General features: G+C 45.8%; 1 protein-coding gene across 4 annotated transcripts; it reads right to left on the bottom strand.

The window, feature by feature from the left end:
* Positions 1 to 219: 219 nt before the first annotated feature.
* Positions 220 to 20267, bottom strand: LOC139239591 (zinc finger protein 160-like). 4 transcript variants are annotated; one of them, XM_070868372.1, is made up of 5 exons: positions 20186 to 20267; positions 16781 to 16867; positions 8901 to 10285; positions 2481 to 2482; positions 220 to 544 (listed from the first exon to the last, which is right to left on the bottom strand). In XM_070868372.1, the coding sequence occupies exons 3-5, from the start codon at positions 10176 to 10178 to the stop codon at positions 247 to 249; spliced, it is 1578 nt and encodes a 525-aa protein (XP_070724473.1). In that variant the 5' UTR covers positions 10179 to 10285; positions 16781 to 16867; positions 20186 to 20267; the 3' UTR covers positions 220 to 246. The 4 variants fall into 4 exon arrangements, with proteins under 4 accessions (XP_070724473.1, XP_070724470.1, XP_070724471.1 ...); XM_070868369.1 differs by lacking the exons at positions 220 to 544; positions 2481 to 2482; positions 20186 to 20267 and adding an exon at positions 20026 to 20154 and having other exon boundaries at positions 8666 to 10285; XM_070868370.1 differs by lacking the exons at positions 220 to 544; positions 2481 to 2482; positions 20186 to 20267 and adding an exon at positions 20001 to 20031 and having other exon boundaries at positions 8666 to 10285.
* Between the last annotated feature and the right edge of the window lie 858 nt (positions 20268 to 21125).

Below are 21125 nucleotides of genomic sequence, written 5' to 3'. Positions count from 1 at the left end.
AAAGTGTGAAGTATAGATGCAAACATAATCAGCATAATATTTTTATCTGACCATTTTTCCATTGAATAATTTGTCAAATATCCCGAATATTAAACTCCAGCCCAGTTATTGGGGCAAGCAGTATCAGCAGAAAAAAAGCCCAACTCTCAGAATTGACACTATTCAGCCTGGGACAGCAGCAGAATCCAAATCCTGCAGTCACTTGTGAACTCGCTGGTTTCTCAGCTGGATCGATAATGTAGTGAATCACTTCCCACACTCGGAGCAAGTGAACGGTCTCTCCCCAGTGTGAACTCGCTGGTGTGTCAGCAGGGTCAATGATGTAGCGAATCCCTTCCCACACTCGAAGCAGATAAACAGCCTCTCCCCAGTGTGAACTCGCTGGTGTTGCAGCAGGCGGGATGACTGAGTGAATCCCTTCCCACACTCGGAACAGGTGAACGGCCTCTCCCCAGTGTGAACTCGCTGGTGTGTCAGCAGGGTCAAAGATGTAGTAAATCCCTTCCCACAGTTGGAGCAGGTGAACGTCCTCTCCCCAGTGTGACTGCGCCGATGAATTTCCAGATCAGACGGGTAATTGAATCAATTCCCACAGTCCCCACATTCCCACGGTTTCTCATTGGTGCGGGGGTCCTTGTGTCTCTCCAGGTTGGATGATCAGTTGAAGCCTGGTCTGCACACAGAACACGTATAAATGTTCTCCCTGCTGTCAATGGTGCAATGTGTTTTTTAGGCTGTGTAACTGGTTTAAGCTCGTTCCACAGTCAGTGCACTGGAACACTCTCACTCGGGTGTGTGTGACTCGGTAGTTTTCCAGTATCACTGATGTTTGAAATCCGTTCCCACAGAGAGAACAGACAAACTTCTTTCCTTCCAAATTCAAACACCGATGATATTCTTGTCCTGAGGAGTCGAGTGATTCTGTCAGATCTTGACGTGTTGGTTGGTTTGAACTTCCCGTCTGCAAATCCTGCCCATTGAATACTCTGGAAAAGGAGTTTACTAAAATTATTACTGCAAGTACAGGACAGAAATTCAGAACAGACAATTCTAGATTCTATGGAACATTCTTTGCTCTCTTGTTCGGCCAAAGCAGTAAATCCCCGCCCCATACACTTCCCTCTGCCTGTCTTGAAATTCAAACATATCGCTTGTCCTCCGCTCCCAATTATCATCACCAAATCTGGCTGGCAGTTCCACACTCACTGGTTCCCCTCCCTCTCCTCCCCTGAAGGTGCTGACTGACTGGGTTCAGTTCTACACTCACTGGTTCCCCTCTCATTAAGGTGCTGAATCTGGCTGGGTACAGTTTTACACTCACTGGTTCATCTCCCCTGAAGGTCTGACTCTGGCTGGGTTCAGTTCTACACTCACTGGTTCCCCTCTCCTAAAGGTGCTGACTCTGGTTCGGTTGAAATTCTACACTCACTGGTTCCCCTCCCTCTCCTCCCCTGAAGGTGCTGACTGACTGGGTTCAGTTCTACACTCACTGGTTTCCCTTTCATTAAGGTGCTGAATCTGGCTGGGTTCAGTTCTACACTCACTGGTTCCCCTCCCTTGAAGGTGCTGATTCTGGTTCGATTAAGATTCTACACTCACTGGTTCCCCTCCCTCTCTTCTTTGCCCCTGAATGTGCTGACTCTGGCTGGGTTCTGTTCTACACTAACTGGCTCCCCTCCTTCTCCTCCACTGTAGGTGGTGTCTATGGCTGGGTTCAGTTCTGCACTCACTGGTTCACCTCCCCTAAAGGTGCTGACTCTGGCTGGGTTCATAGACACATAGAAAATAGGTGCAGGAATAGGCCATTTGGCCCATCGAGCCTGCACTACCATTCAATAAGATCATGGCTGACCCCGACCCCGATCGAGACTTGATTTGCAATAAAAGCTTGCTTTGTTTAAGGCAGAAACGGTATTCGACTCAGTAATTTCGCTGAACCAGATTGAGGGAAAAGAATCCATTTTTATCAATGTATCCACAAGATCTTACAAATCCCCTGGGAGGACAGACGCGCCAATATTAGCGTCGTTGACCAGGCCAACATCCCCAGCATTGAAGCACAGACCAGACTTGATCAGCTCTGCTGGGAAGGGCACATTGTTTGCCAGATACGAGACTCCCAAAGCAAGTGCTCTGCTGGGAACTCCTTCTCGACAAATGAGCCAAAGGTGGGCAGATGAAACGTTCCAAGGACACTCTCAAAGCCTCCCTGATAAAGTGCAATATCAGCACTGACACCTGGGAGTCCCTGGCCAAATACTGCCCTAAGTGGAGGAACTGTATCCGGGAGGGAGCTGAGCACCTCGAGTCTCACCGCCGAGAGCATGCAGATATAAGCGCAGGCAGCGGAAGGAGCGTGCGGCAAACCAGTCCCACAAACCCTTTCCCTCAATGACTATCTGTCCCACCTGTGACAGGGACTGCGTCTCTCATATTGGAGTGTTCAGCTACCTAAGGACTCATTTTTAGAGTGGAAGAACGTCTTCGTCGATTCTGAGGGACTGCCTATGATGAGGAGGTCAGCATCGAGAGAGTGGGCAATGCAGGAGGATAAAGGGCGGTGGTAGCGAGTGGGAGCAGTGGCAGATCGGAGGAGGCCAGCATCGCGAGAGTGGGTGGCACAGGAGGACAAAGGGCGGCGGAAGTGAGTGGGAGCGGTGGCAGATCGGAGGAGGCCAGCATCGCGAGAGTGGGTGATACAGGATGACAAAGGGCGGTGGCAGTGAGTGGGAGCGGTGGTGGATCGGAGGAGGTCAGCTGGTGCAGGGGCAGAAGGTAAACAAAGAAGCAAAAATAAATCAAAGTGTGATGTCACTGTCAAGCACCCGCTTGATTGGCTGGTGGATTGATGAGTATTTAATCTTTCTTTTGCTTTTTATATCCTTAGCAGTAAGACACCTTGCCATTGTTGCCAAATTAAATTAATTCAGAGGTTAAGTCATAGCAGGGGAGCCCAGGCCCGTGTCATGCTCTTCCTTTACTATGTGGACGCTTCCGGTGTCCCTGACTACTATCTGTGCAGTAAGAGTATCCAGCTGCAGCTCCTGACAGACCGCATTGCAGCACTGAAGCTGCAAATGGATTCACTCTGGAGCATCTGCGATGCTGAGGATGTCGGGAATAGCATGTTTAGTGAGTTGGTCACACCGCAGGTAAAGGTTACTCAGGCAGATAGGGAATGTGTGACCATCAGGCAGAGCAATGGAAGGAAGGTAGTGCAGGGGTCCCTTGTGGTAATCTCCCTCCAAAACAGATACACCGTATTGGGCACGGTTGGGGGCGATGCCTCATCAGGGGAGTGCAGCAGCAGCCAAGTTCATGGCACCATGGGTGGCTGTGCTGCACAGGAGGGCAGGAAACAGAGTGGGAGAGCTATAGTGGTAGGGGAATCAATTGTAAGGGGAAGAGATTGGCGTTTCTGCGGCTGCAACCGAGACTCCAGGATGGTATGTTGCCTCCTTGGTGCAAGGGTCAAGGATGTCTCGGAGCAGCTTCAGAGCATTTTGGAGGGGGAGGGTGAACAGCCAGTTGTCGTGGTGCATATAGGTAGCAACGATAAAGGTAAAGAATGGCATGAGGTCCTACAAGTTGAATTTAGGGAGCTAGGAGTTAAATTAAAAAGTAGGACCTCAAAGGTAGTTATCTCAGGATTGCTACAAGTGCCACGTGGTAGTCAGAATAGAAATAGCAGGAGAGTTAAGAAGAATACGTGGCTTGAGGAATGGTACAAGAGGGAGGGATTCAACTTCCTGGACATTGGAACCGGTTCTGGGGGAGGTAGGACCAGTACAAACCAGACAGTCTGCCCCTGGGCAAGACTGGAACCAATGTCCTAAGGGGAATGTTTGCGCGTGCTATTGGGGAGGTTTTAAACTAATATGGCAGGGGGATGGGAATCTATTAAGGGAGACAGATGGAAGAAAAATGGGTCAGAAGCAAAAGGTAAAAAGGAGATAAGGAAAGGAGGCCAGAGAAATCAATGGTAAAAATCATAAAGGGCCACATTAGAACATAATTCTAAAAGGAAAAAGAGTGTTAAAAAATCAAGCCTGAAGGCTCTGTGTCTCAATGCGAGGAGCATTCATAATAAGGGTGATGAATTAACTGCGCAGATAGCTGTTAACAGATATATTGTAAATGGGATTACTGAGACACGGCTCCAAGGCGACCAAGACTGTGAACTCAACATCCAGGGGTAATCAATATTCAGAATAGACAGAAAGGAAAAGGAGGTGAGGTAGCCTAGCAGGTTCAAGAGGAGATCAATGCAAAGTAAGAAAGGACATTAGCTTGGATGTTGAAACTGTATGGATAGAGCTGAGGAACACCAAAGGGCAGAAAACGCTAGTGGGATTTGTGTACAGACCATCACTGTAGTAGTGAGGTTGGGGATGGCATCAAGGAGGAAATTAGGGATGCTTGCAATAAAGGTACATCAGTTATCATGAGTGACTTTAATCTACATAGAGATTGGGCTAACCAAACTTGTAACAACACGGTGGATTTTGTGGAGTGTATAAGGGATGGTTTTCTAGACCAACATGTCGACGAATGCACTAGAGAGCCGGCCATTCTAGACTGGATCTTGTGTAATGAGAGAGGATTAATTAGCAATCATGTTGTGCGAGGCCTCTTGGGCAAGCGTGACCATAATATGGTAGAATTCTTCATTAAGTTGGAGAGTGACACAGTTAATTCAGAGACTAGGGTCCCGAGCATAAAGAAAGGTAACTTTGATGGTATGAGACGTGAATTGGGGAGGATAGACTGGAAAATGGGACTTAAAGGGTTGACGGTAGATAAGCAATGGCAGGCATTTAAAGATCGCCTGGATGAATTTCAACAATTGTACATCTCTGTCTGCCGTAAAAATAAAACGGTGAAGTTGGTTCAACTGTCATGAACAAAGGAAATTAGGGATAGTGTTAAATCCAAGGAAGAGGCATATAAAGTGGCCAGGAAAAGCAGCAAACCTGAGGACTGAGAGAAATTTAGAATTCAGCAGAGGAGGACAAAGGATTTAATTAGGAGGGGGAAAATCGAGTATGAGAGTAAGCTTGCAGGGAACATAAAAACGGATTGCAAAAGCTTCTATAGATATGTGAAGAGCAAACGATTCATGAAAACAAATGTAGGTCCCTCACAGCCAGAATCAGGTGAATTTATAATGGGGAACAAAGAAAAGGCAGACCAATAGAACAAATACTTTGGTTCTTTCTTCACTAAGGAAGACACAAATAACCTTCCAGAAATACTATGGGACCGAGGGTCTAACAAGAAGGAGGAACTGAAAGAAATCCTTATTAGTCTGGGAATTGAGTTAGAGAAATTGATGGGATTGAAGGCTGATAAATCCCCAGGGCCTGATAGTGTGCATGCCAGAGTACTTAAGGATTGGCTCTAGAAATAGTGGATGTATTAGTTGTCATTTTCAAACATTCTATAGACTCGGAATCAGTTCCTATGGATTGGAGCGTAGAGAATGTAAACCCACTTTTTAAAAAAGGTGGGAGTGAAAGCCGGGAATTTTGGACCGGTTAGCCTGACAGCGGCAGTGGGGAAAATGTTGGAATCAATTATAAAAGATTAATAGCAGCGCATTTGGAAAGCAGTGACAGGATCAGTCCAAGTCAGCATGGATATATGAAAAGGAAATCATGCTTGACAAACCTTCTAGAAGTTTTTGAGGATGTAACTAGTAGAGTGGACAAGGGAGAACCAGTGGATGTGGTGTACTTGGACTTTTTCAAAAGGCTTTTGACAAGGTCCCACACAAGAGATTAGTGTGCAAAATTAAAGCACATGTTATTGGGGGTAATGTATTGACGTGGATAGAGAACTGGTTGGCAGACAGGAAGCAAAAAGTAGGAATAAACGGGTCCTTTTCAGAATGGCACGCAGTGACTAGTGGGGTGCTGCAAGGTTCAGTGTTGGGCCCCCAGTTATTTACAATATACATTAATGATTTGGACAAAGGAATTGAATGTAATATCTCCAAGTTTGTAGATGACACTAAGCTGGGTGGCAGTGTGAGCTGCGAGGAGGATGCTAGGAGGCTGCAGGGTAACTTGGACAGGTGAGTGGCCAAATGCATGGCGGATGCAGTGTAATGTGGATAAATGTGAGGCTATCCACTTTGGTGGCAAAAACAGGGAGGCAGAATATTATCTGAATGGTGACAGATTGGGCAAAGGAGAGGTGCAACGAGACCTGGGTGTCATGATACATCAGTCACTGAAAGTTGGTATGCAGGTACAGCAGGCGGTGAAGAAGGCAAATTGCATGTTGGCCTTTTTAGTGAGAGGACTTGAGTATAGGAGCAGGGAGGTCTTGCTGCTGTTGTACAGGGCCTTGGAGAGGCCACACCTTGAATATTGTGTGCAGTTTTGGTCTCCTAATCTGAGGAAGGTCATTCTTGCTATTGAGGGAATGCAGCGAAGGTTCACCAGACTGATTTCCGAGATGGCAGGACTGACATATGAGGAGAGACTGGATTGACTAGGCTTGTATTCACTGGAATTTAGAAGAATGAGAGTGGATCTCAGAGAAACATGTAAAATTCTGATGGAATTTTACAGGTTAGATGCAGGAAGATTGTTCCCGATGTTGAGGAAGTCCCGATCCAGGGGTCACAGTCTAAGGAAAAGGGGTAGGACATTTAGGACCGAGATGAGGCGAAACTTCTTCACTCAGAGAGTAGTGAACATGTGGAATTCTCTTCCACAGAAAGTTGTTGAAGTCAGTTCGTTAGATTATATTCAAAAGGGAGTTAAATGGGCCCTTATAGTTAAACGGATCAAGGGGTATGGAGAGAAAGCAGGAATGGGGTGCTGAAGTTGCATGAGCAGCCATGATCATATTGAATGGTGAAGGGGCCGAATGGCCCACTCCTGCACCTATTTTCTATGTTTCTTTGTTTCTATGATGATGATGATGACCCAGAATTGGACACAATACTCCAGTTGAGGCCAAACCAGTAATTTATGCAGGTTCATCCTAATATCCACACTTCTGTACTCTATACCTCTATTCATGAAGCATAGGATCCTCTAAGTCTTTGTAACCACTTTCTCAACCTGTGCTGCCACCTTCAATGATTGGTGCACATGTACTCCTGGGTCTCTCTGTTCACACACCCCTTTACAATTGTACCCTTTAGTTTATATTTCCTCTACTCTTTCTTCCTACCAAAATGTATCACTTTTGAACTTTTCGACGTTAAGTTTCATCTGCCACATATCCGCCCATTCCACCAGCGTGTCTATGTCTTTCTGAAGTCTATCACCATCCTCCTCACTGTTCACTGTACTTCCAAGTTTTGTGTCATCTGCAAATTTGGAAATTGTGCCCTGTACACCCAAGTCAAAGTCATTAATATAGATCAGGAAAACAGTGGCCCTACTACGGACCCCTGGGGAACACCACTTCCTCCAGTCTGAAAAACAGCCTTTCACCACTACTCCGTTTGTATCACTATGCCACTTTCATATCCATGCTGCCACTGCCCCGTTATTCCACGGGCTTCGATTTTTCTGGTATTGGTAACACGCCCGGGATCACTAAACACAAAACCCAGTCTGTTAATCACTTTCAGCTACTGGACTTAGCATGTGCCCCACAGCATCTCTTCTACCCTCAATATGTGAATAGAGCAGCACGCCTGTAAACCTGGTTTAAGTTTATATCCACTAAGCAAATCTATTTAAGAAAAGCCTGTAGGCCAATGAGACACTGCTAAGGTGCCAGTGTGCTGCTGGTTTGCTCGGCATTTTGCCTGTAATGGACTCCGTATTTACGAAAGGATTTACTTGCATTGGAGGCTGTTCAGTGAAGGTTCACTTGGTTGATTCCGGAGATGAGAGGATTGACTTATGAAGATAGGTCGAGTAGATTGGGCCTAAACACATTGGAGTTCAGAAGAATGAGAGGTGATTTTATCGAAACATAAGGGGGCTCGACGAGGTGGATGCAGAGAGGATATTTCCACTTATACGGGAAACTAAAACTAGGGGACATAGTCTTAGAATAAGAGGCCACCCAATTAAAACTGAGACGAGGAATTTATTCTCTGAGGTTGGAAATCTGTGGAATTCTCTGCCCAAAAGAGCTGTGGAGGCTGGGTCTTTGAATATATTTAAGGCGGAGATAGACAGATTTTTGAGCGATTCATGGAGTAAAGGGTTATGGGGAGCGGGCAGGGAAGTGGAACTGAGTCCATGCTCAGATCAACCATGATCTTATTGAATGGCGGAGCAGGCCCGAGGGGCCAAATGGCCTACTCCTGCTACTATTTCTTATGTTCTTATGTTGTAACTGAACATTTCTCCCAGTGTAACCTTGTCTGTAATGAAATATATGCCTTTTAATAAGCCTCAGGTCCTTGCTCATGTCTGCTGCAGAATCCGGAGTTGATTCCAGAGATGTGGGGTTTGACTAATGACGATAGGTTGAGTAGGTTGGGCCTATACACATTGGAGTTCAGAAGAATGAGGTGATCTCAGTGTGGCCCTGAAGGACTGTGTCCAGGCTGAAGTTCTGTTCCCCCTGTAAGATCCTCCCCACAGATTGTCCTTTCTCAGCTCCAGCCAGGCGATGCTAAACCCTCAGGTGGAAAAGACAAAAATTCACAGCAATGTGTTGAAAGCAACACTAATTTATGTGTCTGTATCCCAAATATTAAACTTCAGTCCAGTTACAGGAGTTATTACCATCAGCGTTACAGGAGTTACAAACCCAAACTTTCAGAATGAACACTATTCAGTCCGGGATGTGATTAACAGTAGCAATAACAGCAGAATCCAACCCCTGCAGTCACTTGTGAACTCGCTGGTGTGTCAGCAAGTTGGATAACTGCGTGAATCAATTCCCACATCAGAACAGGTGAACGGCTTCTCGTGAACTCGCTGGTGTCTCAGCAGGTGGGATGAAGTAGTGAATCCCTTCCCACAGTCGGAGCAGGTGAACGGCCTCTCCCCAGTGTGAACTCGCTGGTGTCTCTGCAGGTGGTATGACAGAGTGAATCCCTTCCCACAGTCAGAGCAGGTGAACGGCCTCTCCCCAGTGTGAACTCGCTGGTGTCTCAGCAGATGCTCTTTGCTTTTAAAACTCTTCTCACAGTCAGAACATTTAAAAGGCCTCTGCCCAGTGTGAACTTGCTGATGTGTCAGGAGGTGCTGTTTGCTTTTAAAACTCTTCTCACAGTCAGAACATTTAAATGGTCTCTCCCCAGTGTGTACTCGCTGATGTATCAGCAGGTGCTGTTTTCCTTTAAAACTCTTCTCACAGTCTGAACATTTAAAAGGTCTCTTCCCGGTGTGAACTCGCTGGTGTGTCCACAGGCTGGATGATGCAGTGAATCCCTTCCCACAGTCGGAGCAGGTGAATGGCTTCTCCCCAGTGTGAACTCGCTGGTGTGTCCGCAGGTCGGATGATGTAGTGAATTTCTTCCCACACTCGGAGCAGGTGAATGGTCTCTCCCCAGTGTGAACTCGCTGGTGTGTCAGCAGGTTGGATGATGTAGTGAATCCCTTCCCACAGTCGGAGCAGGTGAATGGTCTCTCCCCAGTGTGAACTCGCTGGTGTGTCAGCAGGTGGGATGATCGAGTGAATCCCTTCCCACACTCTGAGCAGGTGAACGGTGTCTCCCCAGTGTGAACTCGCTGGTGTGTTAGCAGGTCGGATGATCGAGTGAATCCCTTCCCACAGTCGGAGCAGGTGAATGGTCTCTCCCCAGTGTGAACTCGCTGGTGTGTCAGTAGTTGTGATGATAGAGTGAATCCCTTCCCACAAGCGGAGCAGGTGAACGGCCTCTCCCCAGTGTGAACTCGCTGGTGTGTAAGCAGGTGGGATAACTGAGTGAATCCCTTCCCACACTTGCAGCATGTGAACGGTCTCTCCCCAGTGTGAACTCGCTGGTGTGTCAGCAGGTAGGATGATGTAGTGAATCCCATCCCACAGTCGGAGCAGGTGAACGGCCTCTCCCCAGTGTGAACTCGCCGATGTGTTTCCAGCTGGGACGGGTAGTTGAAACGTTTCCCACAATCCCCACATTTACACGGTTTCTCCCCAGTGTGACTGCACTTGTGTCTCTCCAGTTTGGACGATCGGCTGAAGCCTTGTCCACACACAGAGCACGTGTACCGTTTCTCCCCACTGTGAACAGTGCCTTCTGCTTCCATGGTCAAAAGCTGATGATATTCTAGTCCCGATGTACCGAGTGACTGTCAGATCTTGAGGTGATGTTTGGTTTGAGCTTCCAGTCGACAAATCCTCCCCTTTTAACACCCTGTAAAGTGAATTTCAAACAGGAAAAGTGAGTGTAAGATAGTACCCACAAAAACACAAAGGCAGGTTGTGAAATTGAGCTTAATGAATCTGGTCATTTGTGGGGCCGGCACCAGAAAAAAGTGACCATTAAAGCTGCCGGATTGTCGTAAAAACACATTTGGGTCACTGCTGTCCTTCAGGGAAGGGAACCAACCTCCCTCGACAGGCCCACATGGGAAATTGTTGGTCCCACTGGGCCCAGGAGTACTGGGGGTGAAACCCAGCAGCTTCTGCCCTCTCTCCATCCAACTCAAACTGATGTAACAAAACAGACCCACACAGGAGGCCAGTGAGCGACTTCCACATCCAGCGCCCACCTGATACAGAGCGGCTGGGAATTGCTGGGCCTGCGATATAAATGTAAGTTGTTGTTTTCCTGGTGTGGGGGAGGTGCTTCCCCCGGGGGTTGCTGGTACCGGGTCCGGCAGCTTTGACTCAGGCCCCGAGAGCCGCACTCGGCGTGGCCCGGAAGCTGCACTCGGTGTTGCCCGGGGCCCGAGAGCCGCACTCGGTGTTGCCCGGGGCCCGAGAGCCGCACTCGGTGTTGCCCGGGGCCCGAGAGCCGCACTCTGCGTTGCCCGGGGACTGAGAGCCACACTCGGTTAAAAAGGAGGCAGACAAAAAGCAGGAAACTATAGACCAGTCAGCCTAACATTTGTGGTTGGGAAAATGTTGAAGAGTTCATTCTTAAAGAAGCTGTAGCACGACATTTGGAAAAGCATAATTCGGTCAGGCAGTCAGCATGGATTAATGAAGGGGAAGTTAAGTTTGACAAATTTGCTGGAATTCTTTGAGCATGTAATTAACAGGGTGGATAAAGTGGTTGTGGTGTATTTGGACTCCCAGAAGGCATTTGACAAGGTGCCACATAAAAGGTTACTGCACAAGATAAAAGTTCACGGGGCTGGGGGTAATATTTTGCATGGATAGAGGATTGGCTAACTAACAGAAAACAGAGAGTTGGGATAAATGGTCCATTCTTGGGTTGGCAATCAGTAACTAGTGGGGTGCCGCAGGGATCAGTGCTGGGACCCCAACTATTTACAATCTATATTAACGACTTGGAAGAAGGGACCGACTGTAACGTAGCCAAGTTTGCTGGCAATAAAAACATGGGAGGAAAAGCAATGTGTGAGGAGGACACAAATAATCTGTAAAAGGACACAGATAGACTAAGTGAGTGGGCAAAAATTTGGCAGATGGAGTATAATGTTGGAAAGTGTGAGGTCATGCACTATGGCAGAAAAAAAATCAAAGAGCAAGTTATTATTTAAATGGAGAAAGATTGCAAAGTGCTGCAGTGCAGCGGGACTTGAGGGTACTTGTGCATGAAACACAAAAGGTTAGTATGCAGGTACAGCAGGTGATCAGGAAGGCCAACTGAATCTTGGCCTTTATTGCAAAGGGGTTGGAGTATAAAAGCAGGGAGGTCTTGGTACACTGATACAAGTTTTTGGTGAGGCCACACCTGGAATACTGCGTGCAGTTTTGGTTTCCATATTTATGAAAGGATATACTTGCTTTGGAGGAAGTTGAGAGAAGGTTCACCAGGTTGATTCCGGACATGAGGGGGTTGACTTATGAGAAAAGGTTGAGGAGGTTGGGCCTCTACACATTGAATTCAGAAGAACGAATGAGAGGTGATTTATCGAAATGTATAAGATAATGAGGGGGCTTGACAAGGTGGTAGCAGAGAGGATGTTTTCACTGATAGGGGAGACTAGAACTAGGGGACATAATCTTAGAATAAGGGGCCCCCCATTTAAAACTGAGAGGAGGAGGAATTTCTTCTCTGAGGGTTGTACACCTGTGGAATTCGCTGCCTCAGAGATGTGGAAGCTGGGACATTGAATATATTTAAGACAGAGATAGACATTGTCTTAACCGATAAGGTAATAAGGGGTTATGGGGAGTGGGCAGGGATGTGGACCTGAGTCCATGATCGGATCAGCCATGATCATATTAAATGGTGGCGCAGGCTCGAGGGGCCGTATGGCTTACTCCTGCTTCTATTTCTTATGTTCTTATATAGTGGGTGTCTGGTATGGGAGTGTGGATTTGACTCGAATCCATCCATCTCTGGTATGTAGATGAGGGTTTTACTTTGTATGTTAGTTTCTGATTCGAGAGCGTGGATTATATACTGTACCTGTCAATTTCTGGTAATTGCCTGTGGGTTTCATTCTGTATCAAAAAGGGCCACATTACAACATAATTCTTAAAGGACAAAGAGTGTTTAAAAAAAACAAGCCTGAAGGCTCTGAGTCTCAAAGCGAAGAGCATTGTAATAAGGTGGACGAATTAACTGCACAGATAGCTGTTAACGGATATGATGTAATTTGGATTACTGAGACATGGCTCCAGGGTAACCAAGGCTGGGAACATAACATCCAGGGGTATTCAATATTCAGGAAGGATAGCCAGAAAGGAAAAGGAGGTGGGGTAGTGTTAATGGATAAAGAAGAAGTTAATGCAATCGTAAGGAAGGACATTAGCTGGGATAATATGGAATCTATATGGGTCGAGCTGAGAAACACAAAAGGGCAGAAAACGTTAGTTGCGGTTGTGTGCAGAGCACCAAACAGTAGTAGGAAGGTTGGGGATGGCATCAAACAGGAAATTAGGGACGCGTGCAATAAGGGTACAGCAGTTAACATGGGTGACCTTAGCCTAGATATTGATTGGGCTAACCAAACTTGTAGCAATACTGTGGAGGAGGATTTTCTGGAGTGTATAAGGGATGGTTTTCTAGACCAATATGTCGAGGAACCAACTGGAGAGCAGGCCATCCGAGACAGGGTCTTGTGTAACAAGAGAGGATTAATTAGCAATCTGGTCGTGCGTGGCCCCTTGGGGAAAAGTGACCATAATATGGTAGAATTACTCATTAAGCTGGAGAGCGACACAGTTAACTCAGAGTCGAGGGTCCTAAACTTAAAGGAAACTTCAATGGTATGAGAAGTGATTTGGCTGGGATAAACTGGCGAATGATACTTAAAGGGTTGATGGTGGATAGGCAATGGCAGACATTTAAAGATCACATGGATGAATTACAACTATTGTACATCCCTGTCTGGCGTAAAAATAAAACCTGAAAGGTAGCTCAACCGTGGCTAACAAGGGAAATTAGGGACAGTGTTAAATCCAAGGAAGAGGCCTATAAATTGGCCTGAAAAAGCAGTAAACCTGAGGACTGGGAGAAATTTAGAATTCAGCAGAGGAGGACTAAGAGTCTAATTAGGAGGGGGGAAATAAAATATGAGAGTAAGCTTGCAGGGAACATAAAAACTGACTGCAAAAGCTTCGATAGATATGTGAAGAGAAAAAGATTAATGAAGACAAACGTGGTCACTTGCAGTCAGAATCAGGTGAATTCATAATGGGGAACAAGGAAATGGCAGACCAATTGAACAAATACTTTGGTTCTGTCTTCACTAAGGAAGATACGAATAACCTCCCGAAAATACTAGGGGACCGAGGGTCTAGCGGGGAGGAGGAACTGAGGGAAATCCTTATTAGTCAGGAAATGGCTGTAGGGAAACTGATGGGACTGAAGGCCGATAAATCTCCAGGGCCTGATAGTCTGCATCCTAGAGTAGTTAAAGAAGTGGCCCTAGAAATAGTAGATGCATTGGTGGTCATTTTCTGGAATTTCATGGACGCTGGATCAGTACCTATGGATTGGAGGGTAGCTAATGTAACCCCACTTTTTTTAAAAAAGGAGGGGGAGAGAAAAAAGGGAATTATAGGCCGGTTAGCCTGACATCTGTGGTTGGGAAAATGCTGGAATCAATTATTAAAGATGTAATAGCAAATCATTTTGAAAACAGTGACATGATTGGTTCAAGTCAGCATGGATTTCTGAAAGGGAATTTATGCTTGACAAATCTTCGAGAGTTTTTTGAGGATGTAACTAGTAGAGTGGATAAGGGAGAACCTGCGGATGTGGTGTATTTGGAATTTCAAAAGACTTTTGAAAAGGTCCCACACAAGAGATTAGTGTGCAAAATTAAAGCATGTGGTATTGGGGGTAATGTATTGACGTGGACCGAGAACTGGTTGGCAGACACGAAGCAAAGAGTAGGAATAAACGTTTTTCAGAATGGCAGGCAGTGACTAGTGGGGTGCCGCAAGGTTCAGTGCTGAGATCCCAGCTATTTACAATATATATTAATGATTTAGACGATGGAATTGAAGGTAATATCTCCGAGTTTGCAGATGACACTAAGCTGGGTGGCAGTGTGAGCTGTGAGTAGGATGCTAAGTTAGGTGAATGGGCAATTGCATGGCAGATGCAGTATAGTGTGGATAAATGTGAGGTTATCCACTTTGGTGGCAAAAACAGGAAGGCAGATTATTATCTGAATGGTGACAGATTAGTAAAATGGGAGGTTCAAAGAGACCTGGGTGTCATGGTACATCAAGTCACTGAAGGTAGGCATGCAGGTACAGTAGGCAGTAAAGAAAGCAACTGGCATGCTGGCCTTCATAGAGAGGGGATTTGAGTATAGGAGCAGGGAATACTTACTGCAATTGTACAGGGCCTTGGTGAGACCACACCTTGCGAATTGTGTGCAGTTTTGATCTCTTAATCTGAGCAAGGACGTGCTTGCTATTGAGGGAGTGCAGCGAAGGTTCACCAGACTAATTCCCAGGATGACAGGACTGACATATGAAGAAAGACTTGATCAGCTAGGCTGGAATTTAGAAGAATGAGAGGGGATCTCATAGAAACATATAAAACTATGACGGGACTGGACAGGTTAGCTGCAGGAAGAACGTTCTCGATGTTGGGGAAGTCCAGAATCAGGGGTCACAATCTAAGGATAAGGGGCAAGCCATATCGGACTGAAATGAGGAGAAACTTTTTCACCCAGAGTGGTAAACCTGTGCAATTCTCTACCACAGAGAGTTGTGGAGTCCAGTTCGTTGGATATATTCAAAAGGGAGTTCGATGTGCCCCTTACGGCTAAGGGGATCAGGGGGTATGGAGAGAAAGCGGGAGTGGAGTACTGAAGTTGCATGATCAGCATGATCATATTGAATGGCGGTGCAGGCTCGAAGGGCCAAATGGCCTGCTCCTGCACCTATTTTCCATTCCAGGTGTGCGGGTGTGTTCTGTGCTGTATCTGTCCATCTCTGTTGTGTGAATGTGAGCTCGACTCCATACCCGTCATTCTCCAGTATATTAGTATTGTTTTACTGTGTACCCTCAATTCCTGATAGAGTATTCGTTTTACTTTCTAACTCTCAATTTGTGTTATGGAGGTGAGTTTTCTGCTGAATCTGTCGGTCTCTGGTAAATGAGTCTGAGTTTTACTCTGTATCTATCTGTCTCTGGTATGTGAGTGAGGGCCTTTCTCTGTATCTCTCCATTTATGTAATGGGAGCCTGGGTTTTATTCTGTACCCATCAAGTTCTGATATCTGATTGTGGGCCTCACTCTATACCTGCCAATTTCTGTTTAATTGTAGTGGACTTTCCTTTGTACCTGTCAGTTTCTGGAATGAAAGAGAGATCTTTACCCTGTACCTGTCAATTACTGGTTCGTGAGTATGGGCATGTCACTGTATGTCAATTTATGTTATGGGAATATGGATTTTAACATGTCAGCCTCCTATATGTGAGTGTGGGTTTTATACCGTATCTGTTAGTCTCTGATATGCGAGTGTGTGTATTTTTCTGTAACTGTCAGGTTTTGGTGTGTGTTGAGGTTTAATCTGTGCCTCTCAGTTTCTGCTGTGGTAGTCTGGGTTTAATCTGTGTCTGCCAGTCTCTGGTATGTGAACGTGAGAATCAATTTTACTTTTTACCTGTATTTCTCTGATATGTGAGTGAAGATTTTGCCTTCAACGTGTCATTTTTCAGATGTGTGGGTGTGGGTTTTACTCTGCCCCTATCAGTTTCTGCGATGCAAGTAACAATTTTACTTACTGCCTTTCAGTTTTACGATATGTGCACATGGGATTTACACTTTACCTGTCACTCTCTGGTATGCAAGTGGGGATTTTATTCTATTACTGTCACCTTCATATACCTGGGTGCATGTTGTATACTGTATCTGTCAGTCTATGGTATGGGAATGTGGGTTTTATTCTGCACCTGTCATCTTCTGGTATCTTCGGGGGTTAAATACTGAATCCGTCAGATTTCTGAAACATGAATATGGCTTTTGCTCTGTACCCATCAGCTTCTGATATGCGAGTGTGGTTTATACTATCTGACATTTTTTCTGATAGATGATTGTCTTTTATTCTCTACCTGCCAGTTTCTGGCAAGTGAGTGTGGGTGTTTAATGTACCTGTCAGTGTGATCTGTTTCAATGTGGCTGTAAGATACACAATGTAACTCTGCCACTTCGGATCACTGTGGGACTGACAGCTTCTGCTGTCTGTGACAATAGGATTGAGGCCAGTTCTGTGTCTCTGCGCTCTGTGAGTGATAATCTACTTACTGTGTGTGAGAAGGAGCTGCCTGCACTGTTCCTTGTATTCTGGGTGGAGGAAAGATCACATTTGTTCTGGCTGGTTGAAGAATTTTGCTGTGAGAATAATAATACGAGAACATTATTAGTTCTAAGATATGGATGCGGGGGACAATACGATGTATCTGAGGGAGTGACAATGTATCTCTTGATCACCAGCAACACGGTTCTGGAGAACTCAGCTCACCGAAATATAACCCGTCTTTAAAATATCTTCTCCCACAATCCTCTCCTGGTGCCTGCAATAGATGCACTGTGTGAAATTCCCTACATCCTCACTGTCAGGCTGTGTTTCCACTGCTCACTGCCCAAGAACAACAGACACGGTGAGATTGGAACTGAATCAGGAACATTCACTGCTGATTTGGGGAAAGAAAGCAGCAATGATTGGAAAGAGCGAGGTGATTTACTTTCTCTGTTACCTTACACTGTCCACACACAGCCCGAGAATGGCCTCTCCCTTCCCCCACTCACATCATGTTCCAGAACTAGTTCCTGCTCCACTCTGCCTCTTACACACAGCCCCCGACGGAACTAAACCAGGAATAATCGCGACTGGTTTGGAGAAAGCAGCAGATTGTAAATAGCAGATTCTGCCCATTATGTCTCCCTTACCCTGGACACACGCTGTCCACACACAGCCCGAGAATGGCCTCTCCCTTCCGCCACTCACACCACGCACTGAGACTGGTTCTTGGTCCACTCTGCCTCTTACACACAGCCCCCGACTCCCCCTGAACTCCCCCCGGATTCAATGCCGATCTCTGAGCCCATCTGTGGACACGTTCCCAAAGCGCTGCGCTGCTGTAAGGAGGCTGCTGCTCACTGCCTTACCCCCGGGTCATGGTGTCTCCATTCCCGGCTGTTTTAAACCATCTTCTTCCACTCACTGAGTGAATGGTGATCACAGGCAGGGCTGGGGGAGGGGAGAGCGCATGTGCTCTTCTGCTCACTGGGAATCGACACAGTGGGTGGGGCTGAACCGCGCATGTGCAGCTCTCTGTATTAATTCAATCTGTAAAAATCAAAGCACACATTCCCCTATTTACTTATTATCAGAATCTGAGCAAAGGAATTGGGCCTGGGGGGAAGAGGACAGAGAATGATTAAAGCTGGGAGTCTTGTCCTTTGGAGATGCTCAATTTGGGATCATTCCGTGCAGGGTGTTTCTCTCAATGAGCCAGTCTTCACAAAGCAATTCTGCAGAAACATCGGAGGGGAGGGAGTGGGAGTGTTTGCTGGGACCGTGCAGGAGTTAATATCTGACAGAAATAACCTGAGATCAGTTTAATTACAGTAAAACACTCGGTCACTGAGAGTAATACTGAAGTGGATAATCAAGGGGCTATAGTGAGGGAGGAACTTAATACAATCACTATTCAGAATGGCCTACTCCTGCACCTATTTTCCATGTTACTCAGAAAAATAATGGGACTAAAGACAGATAAGTCACCTTGCCCTGATGGCTTACATCATAGGGTCTTAAGAGAAGTGGCTGCAGAGATAGTGGACACATTGGTTGTAATCTACCAAAATTCCCTTGATTCTGGGGCAGTCAAAAAGCAGGAAACTATAGACGAGTTAGCCAAATATCTGTCATTGGGAAAGTGCTGGAGACCATTATTAAGGAATCAGTTGCGGGACATTTGGAAAAGCATGATTCAATCGAGCAGAGTCAGTATGGCTTCATGAAAGGGAAATCATGTTTGACAAATTTGCTGGAGTTCTTTGAGGATATAATGAGTAGGATGGATAAAGCAGAACCAGTGGATGTGGTGTATTTGGATTTCCAGAAGGCATTTGATAAGGTGGCACATAAGAGGTTACTGCACAAGATAAAAGCTCACTGGGTTGGGGGCAGTATATTAGCATGGATAGAGGATAGGCTAACTAACAGAAAACAGAGTGTCGGGATAAATGGGCCTTTTTCTGGTTGGCAAATGGTGACTAGTGGGGTGCCGCAGGAATCGGTGCTAGGTCCTCAACTATTTACAATCTATATTAATGACTCGGATAAAAGAACCGAGTGTAATATAGCCAAGTTTGCTGATGATACAAAGATGGGTGGGAAAGCAAATTGAGCACACACAAAATCTGCAAAGGGATATAGACAGGCTGAATGAGTGGGCAAAATTTTGTCAGATGTAGTTTGATATGGGAAAATGTGAGGTTATCCACTTCGGCAGAAATAATAGAAAAGCAAATTATAATTTAAATGGAGAAAAATTGCAAGTGCTACAGGACAGAGAGACCTGAGGGTGTTTGTGCAAAAAAGACAAAAAGTCAGTATGCAGGTACAGCAAGTAATCAGGAAGGCAAATGGAATGTTGGCCTTTATTGCAAGGGGGATAGAGTATAAAAGCAGAGAAGTCCTGCTACAACTGTACAGGGTATTGGTGAGACCACACCTGGAATACTGCATGCACTTTTGGTCTGCGTATTTAAGGAAGGATATACTTGCATTGGAGGCTGTTCAGATGTTGATTCTGGCAATGAGGGGGTTGTCTGATGAGAATATGTTGAGAAGGTTGGGCTGATACACTTTGGAGTTCAAAAGAATGAGAGGTGATCTTATTGAAACATATGATAACGAGGGGACTCAACAAGGTGGATCCAGAGAGGATATTGCCACTCATAGGGTGAACTAAAACTAGGGTGCATCGTCTCAGAATAATGGGTCACCCATTTAAAACTGAGATGAGGAGGAATTTCTTCTCTCAGAGGGTTGTAAATCTGTGGAATTCTCTGCCCGAGAGCTGTGGAGGCTGGGTCATTGAATATAGTTAAGGCAGAGATAGACAGATTTTTGAGCGATAAGGGATTAAAGGGTTATGGGGAGCGGGCAGAGAAGTGGAGGTGAGTCCATGATCAGATCAGCCATGGTCTTATTGAATGGCAGTGTAGGATCCAAGGGCCAAATGACCCATTCCTGCTCCTATTTCTTAAGTTATTATGTTCTTACGAAACAATAACCCTGGGAGTGTACATGGGGACTCTAACCCTGGGACTGTACATGGGGACTCTAACCCTGGGAGTGAACAGCTCTGGGGCTTTCCTGTTACAATTGTCTGGGATGTAACCAGAAGCTTAGCACTGAGCAGCGTCGGAGATGGTGAGAAATCCGAGGTGTTCAGAGCATAACTCAGCTGTTACTTTACCAAGATGGCCGCGCATGCGCTTTGCTACTTACTGAACCAAGATGGCGGAGAACTGACCGTGCCTTGCTGTACAAAGATGTCCGCCGTTACCCTGGGCCTGTGACCGGGAGAAAGCCTCGATGCTGCAGCCGCCGATATTCCGGTTATTATTCCGGGCTTCCGGCGGGCACCAGTTGTTTATGAAGCCTCCCCGCCTACCCGCTGATCCATTACTCACCTCCGACCTGCTGAAAATGGCCTGTTTTGCGGAACAGATTTCCACCATGTACATTCCTCCATTGTACGCACCGCGCATGCTCCGAACACAGCTCCGCCTCGCACCTGCGCACTGGGTCTCAGTTCTCCGAGTCTGGGCTCGGCACGTTCTCCGTCGCGCGGAATGCTGGGTAAATACCAAAAGGAACGCCAGTGAATGGAAGAGGATTTACTGGGTCCCCATTGGGCACTGAACCATGTTCATTCTGGCACTTCGACTTTGTTTCTGCTGCTCTGAATAACCCTGTACCTGAGCTGGAGATTAATGTTCTGTATAAATATTGAATAAATCAGCTTGTTTCAAACACCGTGTGTCCAATATTTGATTTCTCCATAATAAGAAAGTAATTAATGTTTCCTTCACTTCCATTATGGGCCTTTTCTTACTCTAGATTATTTCACTTCTCACGTAATTCATCTTTTACCACATCAAATCCCAAACCTGTTTCGTTTGAGTATACGGCTTGTGGATGTCTCAGACTGAACCGGCGTATCTCACTTTACTCCGATTTAACGTTCCTTTCAACCAACCTTTGAAAGAACTATCTTGCTTAAGACTGTAAATCTGTTATTTTCTGTATTTAACGATTTTTGAATGTGGTTAATAGATCTTCACACATACTGCATGTGATCAACTTTGAAATGTTCTGACCTTTGTAATTGCCTTTGCTAATTTTGATGGGTTAGTTGATTACAATTACTTGTTACTAACATACCTTGCAGTATTTCTTGCATCAAAATAATTGTTTAAATACTTCCTTTATCAGGTTTTTAGCTTCCCCACTGATCTCTGTTTCTTCTTGTGGGGGAATCGAGAACTAGGTGGCAAAGTCTGTGCATAAGGGGACGCCCAATTAAAATGGAAATGAAGAGGAATTTCTTTTCTCAGAGGGTCGTGAATC

Source organism: Pristiophorus japonicus, chromosome 28, assembly GCF_044704955.1.
Source record: "Pristiophorus japonicus isolate sPriJap1 chromosome 28, sPriJap1.hap1, whole genome shotgun sequence".
NCBI lineage: Eukaryota > Metazoa > Chordata > Chondrichthyes > Pristiophoridae > Pristiophorus > Pristiophorus japonicus.
The sequence above is the reverse complement of the archived record's forward strand: the minus strand, read 5'-3'. Positions and strand labels throughout refer to the sequence as shown.

What these genes read in the sequence shown, in the direction of transcription:
- LOC139239591 (XM_070868372.1), bottom strand. Translation starts at nt 10,178, where the DNA reads ATGGAAGCAGAAGGCACTGTTCACAGTGGGGAGAAACGGTACACGTGC.